Consider the following 15518-nt stretch of genomic DNA (forward strand, 5'->3'; position numbering starts at 1 on the left):
ATCAACATATGTAAGATATTTGTAGTAGCGAGAAGGATTACAAAAGTACACCCTTGTTGTTGAATGTTAAGTGCAGGCAAATAGTAGTCACAATTGCATTCAGTCTGAACAAAAAGGAAATACCAGCTCTCTGATCAAGAGAGGGGTGCTCATTTTAACTCAGCTCATTTAAAATCAGCTCAGTTTACAGCAAATCAGCTTACTCCTGACAAAGGTGTCCCAAATAGCAGCCTATTCCCTATGGGCCCTGGTCAATTATAGTGCACTTTAAAGGAAATATGGTGCCATTTGGGGTGCAACCCATGTCTCTATTGGGGTTGTTTCCTGCTGCAGACACCTGACAGATAAGCTGTTGAAGGGTTGGTTGGAACATCTTCCTGCAGGGCCATTATCTGATTGATGTCTGCTCCTGGCTTGTGGCACTGGGAGGTATGACACTGCCACTGTGGCTGCTGCAGCAGGACATGTGCTTCAGAGTATGAGTCAGTCCACCAGCTGTACAACTCTTGCCAACAGGGTGGAAAAAACAACAAGTAATCTCAGGCTTGGCAACAGTATTAGCAATGGTGTAGCAGTTGTGGTGTGGGTGATGGTTTAAGAGTCCATGTAGGATATGATACACACCTACAATTAAAAACAGTCAGCGAGTCTCACAAGCGCACTAAAGGTTTGGGCCAATGGGGTGTAGGCTTGGAGATAACAGACCAGAATTGGATCATTAGCATTACCAATGCCAAATCCTGACATCTTCAAATCTGTGTTAATTATTTTGTTGCAAAGGGCTACTTTTTTATAGGCCTACACATCATCTCATAGTAAAAGCCACTGCTGGCACTAATGCCTCATGACACTGTATACACTGGTGTCAATTATTTGTGTCCTTCCCCACAGCAAATCCCTCAACAACCCCTGCGCTCTAACGCTGAAAGCCTATTATCCAATTTGCAGGTTCAGAGAAATGAGTCAGCCTTCATGATTGGTGCATTGCAATTTCCCCAATTGCAGAACAGCACGTGTAATTTACACTTCTACTTCCCCCTATTTAGGACACGTGTGAAATAGCAGCCATTTCTTAACTAGAAATAGTGACAAAAGGTAAAATACACAAAAATGCAAGCATTGGTAAACGCATTTATCCGTTGTCTCCATTTTCTCCTCCCTCCCTCTTGGCTTCATCTTGGGTTTTGTTGGTGGATTGGGGATGAGTGCGGAAAGATGACATGGCCCAATCCCAGAGCTCGTTTCAAAAGCAGATCGCTTCTTACATATCAGGAAGTAGCAACACAAGACGGCTCTATCCCCTCGGTCTCCCCAGCTCCTAGCTGCGTCTCGCTAGCTGCTAACTCCACGCCACCCCAGGGTTCTCCGTGGGGTAGAATTTGGGGGCTCTGGCCAGCTGTGGAGCGCATCTTCGGGACTTCCTTGACCATCCACCGGTGTGGGTGTCAAAGGCGTCGAGGTGCATGCACCCCGTGTTCTGCAGACTTCAATTGTTGTAGTACAATGAATAAAGGCATTCAGGAAAGCACTACCACTGGTGTAGCCGAGGAGAAAGTGAACAAACCGGGAGAAAACGCATTTATTTCGGGTAAAATGACGAGTGCCACCATGGAGTTTCGGAAACATATCGAATCTGTATCAGGTTCGTCAGCGGGACGGGAAATCGACGAGGTGATAATTGTGGATCAACGCTTGCAAGAGATGGGGACTCAAGTGACGATAACAGTGGCTATTCAGGCGGCAGACGACGAGGAACCAGAGGAGGAGGTGTCCTCAAACAATCTCGATTTTCTCGGAGGCAGCTGTAGTGAAGACGAATTTGGAAGACATGATAAATCCAGGTAAATGCTTGGTCTTCTAATGGCATGTCTGACTATATACTCATTTTTAACGTTCTGGTTGTTATTGCAATTAACCCCGTAGGCTAAAATACTGCAATACTTTATTTTGTTGTGCTATTTTAGTGTGAATTTCAATTCCACAGTGAAGGGCTATGGTAATTGCCAGACAGCTTCTAACCACCTGTAGACGGGCATTGTAATCCCATTGACGTAAATGAGAGGCCGATTTGGATGGCACCTTTACACTCATTGCTCTAATTCCCCTGCGTCATCACCTGCTATTTCAACCTGGACTCGGGGATAGACGTAACATTGTAAATGTAAATCCTGGACACCCCTATTAGTGTGACGTTTCGTATGGTATGTATTCATTTGTGGATGTCATCATCCATTTTGTATGACATGTTGGGAATTATAGTTCTTACAATATTACGAATTTGCAAAATGTGACATGTTTAAAATTCCACATTTATTTTTCTGTTTTGTTGTGGTTAATGTTAACTAGGTGGGTAAAGCAGTGGTTTCCAACTCCAGTTCTCTAGTACCCCCCTCCCCTTCCCTCCCCCCCAGCACACATTTCTGTTGTAGCCTCTGAGGGCCTGATTAATGACAAGTAGAATCAGGTCTGCTTGTCCTGGGGCTACAATGCAAATGCATACTGTTGGGGGTACTCGAAGACTGGTGTTGGGAAGCACTGGGTTAAAGGGGAAGGGTTAGCTATCATGAAAGTAGTAATCTGTGATTAAATTCTAACACACAACCTTTGGATTGCTAGAGATTTGCAGACTAACCACCATACTTTCGGTTTTTGCCTTAACTAGCCTTCTGTCTTAACCAAACGAAACCTATTCTACTAAATTGCGTGTTCGGATTTACATTTACTATGTGACGTCTAGTCTGAGACCAGGCTGGCTATTTTTGCCCATGTAAATTCCTGTGACCCAGTGCTAATGTATAGGCTACGTGGTTGGTATGTTTAATTTAGGTAATCTGAAATGAATAAATATTCTTAGCCAGGTCAGCCAAAACATCAGTCAATCTTGCGGTGTTCCTCACTTGCAACAATGTTGCACTTGTTTGGGGGCATGGAACATTAGTTTTCACGTGATACTTTTGTAACCAGTGAACTACTCGTTGATACTATTGACCAGTTTATTGTGGCAGGGGAGAATCGCAGAGGATAACTCTGTCTACGATAATTGGTCCCTTTACAGTGGTATTGTGTGCGGGGGAGGTGTTGCGCAGGGCTTCCCCTGTCTTTAAAACAGTGGGTTGGATGCTGTGATCATTACGTTGTCTGTTCTGTCTGGGCTGTTCGACCAGTGGCTTACCTAGCCTGTGGGATGGGAACGCTGTGTGAAGAGGATGACTCATCCACACAGTAGTGTCATTCAGACCTTCACTCTTATCACAGCCGGAGATGCCAGCTTGGCATACCTGTGCAAATTTTAAAGCCCTCTGTCAATAGAGCTTTGATTAAACCTTTGAATTGGTGTTGTAGGCAGTAAATGACTGCATTGTTTGATTTTAAAGTCTGGCTGATATGGTAAATAGCCTGTCCCTGTGGGGGAGGCATGTAGTGTGGAGATCAGTGACTCTGCACTCTTCAGATGGCAGTCTTAATGATTTCTGTTCATGTTGGTGGGACACCCTGTGGTGTTGCGGTTCTGGCAGAGAGCAGTGTGACGGTCACACCGTGGTTAGGCAGCCTGTCACTACTGTCACAGGAAGAATCTGAAAATGAAATGAGGAAAGAGTCAAGATGGCAGTGCTTTTAAGGATGTTTCTATGGGTAATGACTGAGGCTGTTTTGATCAGTTCTCCTGCCAAATCGGTTAAGCTCCTGCCTTGTCTTTGTGAACTGGCATGTTAACCGTTTTCTTTCTCAGTGGCGCTGGCACGAGCGGTGGGGAGCTGGAGGAGGAGAGCTGGCAGCCCCCAGACCCAGAGCTGACCCAGAAGCTGGTGGCCCAGATCGAGTACTACCTGTCGGATGAGAACCTGGAGCACGATGCCTTCCTGCTCAAACACGTCCGACGCAACAAGCTGGGCTTCGTCAGTGTCAAACTGCTTACCTCTTTCAAGAAGGTAATGTTTGCTCTCCTGCTGACAGTTTGGTTTCTTGATTTTGAAATTGGAATATCAATTGAATATCCTGGGGCCTCGTATAACTGAATGCAACAGCTGTTCCTAGTGTCAATATGGCAAGCCATTGGGGCTAGGAAGTGCTTTCTCACATGGGTTGGAGGCGTGACCATCTGGTGTGAATGAGGCTCAAACATACTCATTGATTTTAGCTGTTTACTTTTTCAGTTTACACTTCTAAGAATAAGATCTGTTTTTCTCCTCTACTGGTTTAATTTCTAATGTTCACAGCTGCATGAATACTGTAAATGTTTATTTAGTTTCTAAGATGAGCTAACAATAATGGCACTGTTGCTGTATTTACATTTTTAAACATTTTATTTTAGGAACTGTTAAACACTTCTGTAGTAGCCAGTAACTTGATTTGCCTTTTGATAGCTGTTGATTACATATAAATAGAATCTCATTCTAGATCTGTGGCTGCTTATGTTATCATACTGCTATCAGAACAAAGGCTTTTTAGTTTTCAGGATATATGATAAAACCAAGGAAGTTCTATCATACAGGATGCTGCCTGTAAAAGTACTGACTTTTGCTTCCGATCATCTCTAACAAAGTTATTTTCTTCCCAGGTGAAGCACTTGACACGAGACTGGCGAACAACTGCATATGCTCTGCGCCACTCGACAATACTTGAGCTAAACGATGAGGGGCGCAAAGTGCGTCGCAGATCAACAGTGCCCGTTTTTTCCAGTGAGTCTCTGCCAAGCCGTATGCTGCTACTCAGCAAGCTGCAGAGCTGGCCAGAGCTGGGCGTTGCGATTGAGGGTGTGGATGGCGATGGGCGTGAGGGCGGCGCTACCCAACAGGAACAACTAATGAAGCTGCTGCTGAAAGCGTTTGGAACATATGGAGCCATAGCCTCTGTGAGGGTGCTGAAGCCTGGCAAGGACCTGCCAGCCGACCTGAAGAAGCTGAGTGGCCGCTACACACAGCTGGGCACTGAGGAGTGTGCCATCGTGGAGTATGAGGAGGTGGAGGCTGCAGTCAAAGCCAACGAGGCTGTGGTCAGCGATGAGGGGACAGGGTCTCTGGGGTTAAAGGTGGTCCTGATCGGCACCAAGCCTCCCAAGAAGAAGGTCCCCAAAGATCAGCGTCAGTGCGACGAGGGAGGAGGAATGAGGAAGAGCCACTCACTCAACAGTCGGGTACGGGAGCTTCAGTATCTCGACGACTCTGCCTGTAGCTCCTCAGATACTGAGAGCAACCCCACCTCCCCCAGACTGGCCCGCAAATCTTGCTCTGTCAATAAGCTAAGTCCCACTGGAGGGGGTGCCGCCTTCCAGAACAATCACCTGAGCCCAGCTGTGTCCCCACGCACAAGCCCCTGGTCGAGCCCCCGGGCCAGCCCATGCTCCCAACGTAAGTCTCCCCACTCCCATAAGTCTCCTTTGGCCAGTGAGGGCAGACTGAGCCCTGAGGCTGGGCGACGTTGGGCGGACTACTCCTCAGACAGCAGCCTGACGCCGTCCGGTAGCCCCTGGGTCCAGAGGCGCAGGCAGGTGGCCTCCCAGGAGAGCAGCCCAGTAGGGAGCCCCATGCTGGGTCGAAAGATCCAGGGCGCAGACGGGCTTCCGCCAGGTGTAATGCGTCTACCTCGTGGGCCTGATGGAACACGTGGTTTTCACTGTGGTGTGTCCATTGGTGTTGCTGAGATGGGAGAGAAGACTGCTTCTACCCAAACCTGACACTCAGACCCCCCCTATGCCCCCAGTTCTAAAGAAGTACAGCGAGATTTGACCCAGTCCTTTGGCCACTACATTGACATTCTTCACCCCCCGCCCCACATTTGAATGAGCGTAGATTTGTTCTGTTATAGTTTGGAGTTTTGTCAGTCTTTGTTATACTTTTATACAATTTTGTTTAAAAACATGGTGATGCCTAATTTATGAAATATTTAAGATATATTTTGAGTTTATGGAATTCGAAGTTGAGTACTGTATTTGACACCTCCATTGCCATCTGAGGAGTTGTGCATGGGGTGGGCGGAGATGTACTCCGGTAATCCTATTTTACTTTTCTTTTATTGGGAAGTTTCCAGTGTCCTCAGTCTTAAAGTTTGTGTGTAAAATCTCATGACATTTTGTATGGATGGTGTGAACAGTGTTATGGGCACATGGTGTGGATATCGCCATATGCCTTTTGCTATATTTGTCTATTGTGAGTATCAATGTTACTTGCTCCTTAAACTGTGGCCATACTTTCCCTGCCAGAAGGTTGAACAGTTCACATGGACTACTTTTTTATTTTCCCCTTTTTAATTGAATTATGTTTCCTGGATGCCTAACTTGCTTCCACTCCTAGCTCTGCAAAAATGAAAAATACTGGATGGGGGGGAGCCCTTCCTTGGCTGGAATCTGTTTCTATCAGTGTATAGCCTCTGCCGAGTCCCCAACAACTGGATGTTCTGGTTTCCAGGGGAAATGGGAAGAGCCTGTGACACGACTTCTGCTTTTTGATGTTAACAAGATGCCACTCCATCTTAACTCCTTCACATGTACTGGATTGGTTGAACAGTGTAGAAGAGAAACTCCCCTGACACTTAATTTTTTTTCTTGTCAAGACCCAGTATGTAGGGGATCTGGTTTCAGGCATTGATTTTATGCCTGCTACGTTGGGTTAATCAGCGTGTAGTATGCTGGTAGTGGGGTATATGAGGGATGCAATGTTCAGGTTTGAGTGTGCAAAATGCAGATGCTCTTGAACGCTTGCCTTGACATCTGAGCTGGGGTAATGTGCAGTGCATTTTCTTTATTGTACAAAATAAATCACTAAAATTGCATTTGGCTTGTGGCAACATTTTAATTTCCTTTCGATTCGGGACACAGGCCGAATTGGATTGATGCCCCTTCCTAACGCAAGGTCAAGTGTTTATTAGCTTACACGATTGTGTAAGATTTAAATGAATACCCATCACATGCAAAAGACTGACAAAAGTGGCTTATTGGCTACATTCCACAATGATCCACCATTCTCACATGGGATTGACTGCACAGATGAGAAGTGCATGAGCTGGAAGAAAGCTTGGATGTTGGTGTCAATACCAGCGTTTTCTGCAAAATTGGGTAATTTACAGATTGCAGTCAGATTTTATAACACAGGCTATTTTTCAGGTCTGTTACATAGCTGGATCTAATTGGTATTGCTTTCAAATGTTCCTTAGCAACCCATAAAGGTCTGAAGCAAATCCAGTATCTCGCTGAGATGCTATGAAATCAGATGTGATCCAGCTTCATCAGGGTTCAGATACTACCTGTATCAACTTATTACTGTATGACTATTGGAAGTCAGAACTAGAGAAAGATTTAACAGTTACAGTTCATATAAGACTCAGTCAATTGAAATGCATTCATTAGGCCCTAATGTATGGATTTCACGTGATTGGGAATACAGATATGCATCTGTTGGTCACAGAACTTGACATTTTAAATTAGGGGCGTGCATCAGAAAACCAGTCAGTATCTGGTGGGACCACCATTTTCTTCATGCAGCGAGACTCCTCTCTTTCACATACAGTTGATCAGGCTGTTGATTATGGCCTGTGGAATATTGTCCCAATCCTCTTCAATGGCTGTGCGAAATTGCTGTATATTGGCGGGAATTTGAAAACGCTGTCGTACACGTCAATCCAGAGTATCCCAAACATGCTCAATGGGTGACGTGTCTCAGTATTCATGCCATGGAAGAATTGGGACATTTTCAGCTTCCAGGAATTGTGTACCTCCCAGACAGTTTACCTAAACCCTTTAATGGATTCATCTAGGTTCATTCTGAAATCCATCTTTGTCTATATAACGACACTGCAATAACCTTCACCCTCCCCACTGCCACACCTCACATAGTTAATTCTCTATCATATACAGAGGTACCATACTCAAATTCTTTTCTTCACATTGCCAAAACCTCATCTGGTCAGCCTGATGAACCAAACTACCAAATAATACCTCTATGTAGCCTAACTGACATCACATTTTTTCTTGGTTAATGAGTATATTAGGTACAATTATAATTCATATACTTGACTTAACTGATTAAACAAACTTTTAAACTTTTTTGAACTTATATACTGCACCTGCACACCATTTTTACCATTTTTTTTATCGGTACTGTTGTGTCTTTCGCTTTTCTTTGGTGCGAATAAATAAAACCTAAAACCTACAGACCCTTGCGACATGGGGAGGTGCATTATGCTGAAACATGAGTTGATGGCGGCAGATGAATGGTACGACAATGGGCCTCAGTATCTCTTTATAGGATCTCTGTGCATTCAAATTGTCATTGGTAAAATGCAATTGTGTTGTCTGGCCATTCCATAACTCCACCACCATGAGGCACTCTGTTCACAACGTTGACATCAGTAAACCGCTGGTCCACACAACGCTATACATGTGGTCTGCGGTTGAGGCCTATTGGACGTACTTCCAAATTCTATAAAATGACATTGGAGACGGCTTATGATAGAGAAATGAACATTCAATTATCTGGCAACAGCTCTCGTGGACATTCCTGTAGTGAGCATGTCAATTGCACACTCCTTCAAAAGTTGAGACATCTGTGGCATTGTGCTGTGTGACAAAACTTCACATTTTAGAGTGGCCTTTTGTCCCCAGCACAAGGCACACCGTGTAATGATCATACTGTTTAAGGAGATTCTTGATATGCCACACCTGTCAGGTGGATTAATTATCTTAGCAAAGAAGAAATTCTCACTAACAAGGATGTGCACAAAATTTGAGCGAAATAAGCTTTTTGTGCCTATGGAACATTTCTGGGAACTTTTATTTCAGCTCATGAAACATGGGACCAACACTTTACATGTTGCGTTTATATTTTTGTTCAGTATGCTGTATAACATCCTAGGAACCAGTAGCCTACTGCTGTTACTGGGAGATCCAGTGAAATGATGCCAAACTAATTGTTTATTGCATAAGACAGGAATGAATGAACAATCTTTTGTCTTCATCACTCACAATTAGCAATTCTAAACTAATCATAGGGGATTTCACTACAATGCAAGTTGTGTTCTGATTCATCTAGCATTGTTAACTCTCAATGGATTTGAACATGCAAATGACTGTCCTATTACTTAATAGAACTCACATGTACTCATAGGAGTAATGATATTCACAATATGTTTCCATAAATGTCATTTAACCCAGTAATACTTTTATTTAATTAAAGAATCACCCTGTTCTGTTCAGCACTGATTGTCTAGTATAGCATCCATGATTCTTATCATCGATTGGACATTATGTTTTTATCAGAAATTACTAGGTGATATGGTGGTTCTATTTCCGTAGTATTTTGAGATGCTACTCGTTGAGATAAACGTCAGCCTCAACAGAGAACAAGTGTTTGGTTAACAATACATAACCCAATAAGAAACTATTTCTTACAGGTTGTGTTCATGCTCAGTGAGATTTGTGGCACACTGAGGATGACTGGCATTTATTATTCTAACTGGTTAGCCTTGCCAGCCAAAATGTAGAGGTGGCGGTCAGTCGATTCGGCTCAAACATTAATGGGCCAAACACATATTCTGGTGGTACATAACAGTAAGTGATGTGGGAGTGAGGATGTGGGAGTGTGGAGCGTATACAGACAATTACTGCAGAACAGCCAATGAGAAGCGCTAACACATGCTAGGACCAATGCAAAAGGTATTGTATGTAATATGGTGTATGTATTCACATAACCATTAGTCAGTGAGATGTTGAATTACGGGAGTGAGCTTCTCTTTCTGTATCAAAGATGTGCCACAGTATCATTACAATGAGGCAGGGCATTTTACTGTGTGAAAAAAGCACAGTGGTGAAAGTCAATCATCATGGAAATTACAGACCAGATGATTTTGTTTATTCAAGTATGCTTATAATACTAGACAATACTAACACAATAAGACACAAAGCTCAATAACATTTCACGAGTTTAATATTTACAATTTTCTTAAACATCTTTGTCATTACAGTGTTCCAATTGTTTTTTTAAAATCCAGAACATGACCACATTTTCACCAGAAGTATAGGTTACCAGTTTGTGCAGCACACATACTCAAGCTCTGGATATGGGAGGCTACATATCGTAACCATTTGGGCTGGGCGATTGAGCGATGAACAATAATATAATGAAAGCTACATGAAGAACAAAAAGTGTTCTTTGAAAACTAGTACTAAAACCATTCTGAACCAGTTTGTGACCTAGTTGAAGCCTGCACAGCTTTACGAGAACAGATTGTGTGTTTTGGGCATGCAGAGCTGTAGTGCAATGCCATGTAATGCTGAAATCTGACATGCACATCACAGAAGGTTGGTGGCGCCTTAATTGGGGAGGATGGCCTCATGGTAATGTGTGGGGCAAAATAGTATCAAATACATCAAACACGTAGTTTCCATGTGTTTAATGCCATTCCATTCACCCCGTTCCAGTCATTACTATGAGCCGTCCTCCCCTCAACAGCCTCCTGTAGTGCACATCCACAATGCAATAAATATAAATACACAATATAAGCCCCAGCCATAATAACCACCATGTCATTTCCCCAAATCTATATCTCAATCACATTTCCATCCAAGCAATCTGACATTCATGTTGCAATGTTACACTCCAAAGAAAATAACCGTTCAAGTATTTTTTTCTAGTTGGTTTGCAGAGAGAACACAAAGGTTGATCTGCTATCCACCGATGCACATAACCGTCCATCACACTGAGCAGTTGCCACATGCTTTTACAAAAACTGCAGGGAAGAAAAACTTTGCTTTTCTTCCAAGCACCTTTTGTTTCTGTTATCGGTATTATAATAATAACTCAATTTTGTGTTCAATAGCCATGGTTAATGGTCTCCTATGCATGACCATGCAGTGAGTAAGTACTGCTCAACTGTGCCTATCTTCCATTCTCCAGTCAGTCCATATCAGCCTGACCAACTCTAACCACCATTAATCAAATAACTCCAAAACGATGCTCAGTGCAGCTTGTATTACAGTATATCAGTGAAGGATGCTTGGGCTTGATGATCTAGAGGCGGACCTGACAAGGCTGACCGTGAAGCTGCACTGGTGGCAGATGGGACAAGAAGTCAGTCTTTGCAGGCAGTGGGAGTTTGGGCAAGCAGATGGTGTGATAATGGGATGGCATCTCCATGGAGTGGATCTTTACAGTCAGACAGTCTAAACTGAAATGGAGAGGGTATCAACCCTACAACCATCATGCCTGTGGAGTGGGCATCAATCACAGGTCTCAGATGTAGAGGGAGCCATCGGCTGGCCCCACATAGCCCGCTCCAATCAGCAGCACATCAATCAGGGTCCAGATGCCCAGGCCACCGAAGCTGAACAGCTTGCCCAGACCCTCTCTCCACTGGCCTAGATAGAACCGGTCAGCCCCAAATCCACCTAGTGTAATGCTGCAGATAGAAACAACAATAACAACAGGGATTCTACTGGTGATTCTAACAGTGAAGAGCATAGAAGACAAAGACATCTAAGCGGGAAGGCGCACCATATTGAATGTCGGCTGTAAGCCTGCTTGGTGTTGACAAAGGGTGGCAAGTCAATGTGTACAATCGTCTGGAAATTAAAAGAAAATGACAGCTGATGTTCTGTTGTCAGAGGCGGTAGGACGGACACTCGCTGTTTTTAACCATCATCACTGCTTTTTTTGTCCTTAAGAGGTGAGTGACTGTTGTGCTACCAAGTCACTCATTTACTTTACAAATGAGACGATATTCATGAATATTTTTCAAGGATGAAGATGTTTTATAAAAGATTCAAAGTATAAGAAACCCAAAGAAACTATTAGAAATCTATAACACAGGTGGGGTGGTCTTAAAGGGGGGCTGAACTCACCGATCTCCCCTGGGTTTCTCTGCTACTCATTATAAAAAAATGTGTCTTGGGGGTGTGGTTCAACGTGGGTGTGTTATGTTAGCTATATTGTACCCTGGCCGCTATTGTTGTTTGTCCCAATATAGTCACCGTAGCTAAAATATCCCAAACAGCCACTATACTTTCAACAAAGGATTGCGTGACGAACGGCTTAACAGCGTAACACAGCATTACAACAATAACGTGATTGGTCAAGAATTCCAAGCTCAGTGCATTATGCATTTCCTCCTTTCTAGAGTATCTTTGATGGCAGTTGTGTTTGTGATGCTAACATTAGTTCACAAACGTATAAACATCGGTTTATAATGAACAAGCCTTGTTCTTTCAACACAACACTAAATTATTGGTAGTTCTGCTGACTGTAAAGAAATGGGCAGGGCTGTAGGTTGATTCTGCTGCTACGATTGGGTAGCGTGCACTGCAGCACACGTGCACCTATACTCTGGATGATTTGAGTACTGCAAGCCATGCCAGACAGCGGTCCTGTGTGGGCAGAATTGAAATCTAAACCCAACCCAAGGAAAACGCTGTTGTTCTCGATTCCGTAAATCTCAGTTTTGTAAAATACTGACTTAAAATGTTGTCCTATTTACACTTTGTAGTCAGTTTTGGCACCAAAATAAATGCTTCTGACTAATATTGATGCCACACAGGCCGTTTTCAACCAGATAATTCGTTTTTTTTGTTGTTTCAGCCTGCCCTTAACAGTGTGCTTGTGCAGGAGTCTTACCTGAGTGCCAGTGCTGTCGACCACTTGTACCCACCTGTCCAGTTGCAGTACAAACGTTTGTGAAATACTCTTTTACCTGAGAACAAAAGACAGTTTTAATGAATGCACTGCACAGTATACACTCCCCTCCATACACATTTGGACAGTATACACTCCCCTCCATACACATTTGGACAGTATACACTCCCCTCCATACACATTTGGACAGTATACACTCCCCTCCATACACATTTGGACAATATACACTCCCCTCCATACACATTTGGACAGTATACACTCCCCTCCATACACATTTGGACAGTATACACTCCCCTCCATACACATTTGGACAGTATACACTCCCCTCCATACACATTTGGACAGTATACACTCCCCTCCATACACATTTGGACAGTATACACTCCCCTCCATACACATTTGGACAGTATACACTCCCCTCCATACACATTTGGACAGTATACACTCCCCTCCATACACATTTGGACAGTATACACTCCCCTCCATACACATTTGGACAGTATACACTCCCCTCCATACACATTTGGACAGTATACACTCCCCTCCATACACATTTGGACAGTATACACTCCCCTCCATACACATTTGGACAATATACACTCCCCTCCATACACATTTGGACAGTATACACTCCCCTCCATACACATTTGGACAGTATACACTCCCCTCCATACACATTTGGACAGTGAAGCATTTAGCGCATTTTAGATAGAATGTTTTATTTGAGGGTATTTTCATACGTATTGGTCTTAAAGCGCTTCCTGTAACTAGTCCCCACATTTGAAGAAGTCAAGGGATTTTTGACAAATGAACTCATAGTGTAGTCAAAAGTTTAGAATTTGGCTCCATATTCCCTGCACGCCAAAACTACATCAAGCTTGTGACTACATCCTTGTTGGATGCATTTGCCGTTTGTTTTGCCCAACAGGAACTGAATGGTGAATAATGTCTTGTGCCATTTTGGAGTCACTTTTAATGTAAGAATAGAAGACGTTTCTGAACACTTCTACATTCATGTGGATGCTAACATGATTATAGATAATCTTGACTCAATCATTAATAATGATGAGTGAGAAGGTTAGAGACACAAAGAGCATACCCCCAGAAAAATACTATTCTCCCCTGTTATTGGTAAAGGTTAGCACATTTTGTTGTCTCTGAATGGCATCTCACTCATTATTCATGATTCATTCATGATTTTTCTTATGGCATTATCAGGATTATGATAGAAAATGATCGTTCACCATTGTTACTTTTCGACAAAATATAACCCAGAACACTACCAAAATAAACTATAAATGTATCCAAGGGGTTTGTAGAGTCACAAGCTTGATGTAGTCATTGCATGCAAAGTATATGGGATCAAATACTTAATTTTTCTCAAAATACTTATGACTTCACATGGGTGGGACTACATACATAATGTGCTTTCATTTATAAATGGTAAAACATACGTATGAAAATACCCTCAAATAACAGGTGACACACTGGACTGTTGCCTCATGAAACACTTGATCTCAAATCCAAAATGCTGGAGTATAGAGCTTTTTTTTTTTTTTTATCACTGTCCAAATACATATGGAGGGGTGTGTATGTATCTGAATAATAATGAACCAGACACACTGTACAGTCAGTGTATACCTAAGCAGTGTACGTGGTCCAGTACTTGGCAGGTGGCGTTGTAGCGTTTGCGAGGGCAGGCAACGGTCATACAGCTGGTTGAGTTGGAGCACCTGTACTGAGACAGGTCCAGCTGCCAGCAGAACTGGCACGTGATGGACAGGGAGAAGTTGGTCTGCTGCTTCCCCGACTCCACCTGCAAGCAGAGAAAAATAAACAGCATACTGAAGCATCAACAGCACAATGACAAAGTGCTACAGTTACATACTTTCTTTGTAAATGGAGCTCCTTGTTCTTTGTCAAGAACAATCTGTGTCCAACTGGCGAAATGAACTCACTGTGCAGTGGACTCCTCTCTTGGCCTTGCAAGAGAAAGACGCTGGTTTGCCATAGCTACAGTTGTGGTGATAGCTGCAGTTGATGCAGTCAGCAGGCAGTCTGTTGCATTGACCCCCACTGGGGCATTTGGAAGCATAGCTGTCTGAATCAGTTGGAGATGCTGCAAAATAATTCACAAGATTATAGGTTGTCCCATGGACTTCATTCAGTAACAGCATACCAAAGAGGCGCTGTCAGTGTCAACACGATAAAAACATCCCATGGATCGAGGCCGGGGAGGAGATTTTACCAGATGATGGAGCAGGAACCACCGGGCTGTTGATGACTGGCTGAGCATCTCGGCTGTAAGGGGGCTCCTGGCCCACGTGTGGGGAGCTCAGGTACCCTGGAAGACAGAGGGGGCTGGCATATAAGGGGGAGGGTGCATCATGTAGCTAGCAGTTATAGCTAACAAGGTAATAAACACAGCTTGCTGGAGCAATTGTACGTTAGCTAGCTTGCCAGATAAATTACAGTAGGATCAGTAAATTGTCTGTCAGGCGTCTGTATAGACCTGCGGTCTACCATTGTGTGGATGTTAGCCATACGTTCTTATTAGCTAGCTAATGTAATGCCTTACGCCAGCTAACCACTTTGCTAGCTAACTAGCATCGAAAAAATAATAATCCCAGATGAAGCCTAGCCCTGGGATATACATAGCCTTACCATTTACACATTGCAAACATGGATCCAAAAATAACAATATTATGATTCCATGGGCTTTTAGGCAGCGTCTTCTCTCAAATGGCCAAATCTGACTGACTGTAGCCATTGTGCTAACGTAAATCAACTTCAATACCAATGACCCACCCACAAATGTGGGCAATTTAAAGGGGACGCATTCATTTATTTCTTGACATCAAGATTATTCAAGAGCAGAGACCTCAACAGGGTCAAATGTGG

General features: G+C 43.4%; 2 protein-coding genes across 3 annotated transcripts; one reads left to right on the plus strand and one right to left on the minus strand.

The window, feature by feature from the left end:
- The first annotated feature begins 1103 nt into the window (after window positions 1–1103).
- On the plus strand, window positions 1104–6768 carry LOC135557532 (la-related protein 6-like). Its single transcript, XM_064990865.1, has 3 exons — window positions 1104–1841; window positions 3731–3929; window positions 4559–6768. The coding sequence occupies exons 1-3, from the start codon at window positions 1111–1113 to the stop codon at window positions 5672–5674; spliced, it is 2046 nt and encodes a 681-aa protein (XP_064846937.1). The 5' UTR covers window positions 1104–1110; the 3' UTR covers window positions 5675–6768.
- Window positions 6769–9825: 3057 nt separating this feature from the next.
- tm2d3 (TM2 domain containing 3) lies at window positions 9826–15423 on the minus strand. 2 transcript variants are annotated; one of them, XM_064990879.1, is made up of 6 exons: window positions 15282–15423; window positions 14866–14961; window positions 14576–14736; window positions 14259–14433; window positions 12600–12675; window positions 9826–11388 (listed from the first exon to the last, which is right to left on the minus strand). In XM_064990879.1, the coding sequence occupies exons 1-6, from the start codon at window positions 15385–15387 to the stop codon at window positions 11223–11225; spliced, it is 780 nt and encodes a 259-aa protein (XP_064846951.1). In that variant the 5' UTR covers window positions 15388–15423; the 3' UTR covers window positions 9826–11222. The 2 variants fall into 2 exon arrangements, with proteins under 2 accessions (XP_064846951.1, XP_064846960.1); XM_064990888.1 differs by having other exon boundaries at window positions 14866–14978; window positions 15282–15400.
- Between the last annotated feature and the right edge of the window lie 95 nt (window positions 15424–15518).

The sequence above is a fragment of the Oncorhynchus masou genome, chromosome 2, assembly GCF_036934945.1.
Source record: "Oncorhynchus masou masou isolate Uvic2021 chromosome 2, UVic_Omas_1.1, whole genome shotgun sequence".
Taxonomy (NCBI): Eukaryota; Metazoa; Chordata; class Actinopteri; order Salmoniformes; family Salmonidae; genus Oncorhynchus; species Oncorhynchus masou.

Bases quoted from the DNA above. Each gene is read 5' to 3' on its own strand.
- LOC135557532 (XM_064990865.1), top strand. From the start codon at position 1,111: ATGCAAGCATTGGTAAACGCATTTATCCGTTGTCTCCATTTTCTCCTC. The intron at 1,842-3,730 runs GTAAATGCTTGG...TTTCTTTCTCAG, and splicing joins GGAAGACATGATAAATCCAG to TGGCGCTGGCACGAGCGGTG. The intron at 3,930-4,558 runs GTAATGTTTGCT...TTTTCTTCCCAG, and splicing joins TGCTTACCTCTTTCAAGAAG to GTGAAGCACTTGACACGAGA.
- tm2d3 (XM_064990879.1), bottom strand. From the start codon at position 15,387: ATGGCTACAGTCAGTCAGATTTGGCCATTTGAGAGAAGACGCTGCCTA. The intron at 14,737-14,865 runs GTAAAATCTCCT...ATTATTTTGCAG, and splicing joins GGTTCCTGCTCCATCATCTG to CATCTCCAACTGATTCAGAC. The intron at 12,676-14,258 runs GTATACACTGAC...TTTTGTTCTCAG, and splicing joins GGACCACGTACACTGCTTAG to GTAAAAGAGTATTTCACAAA.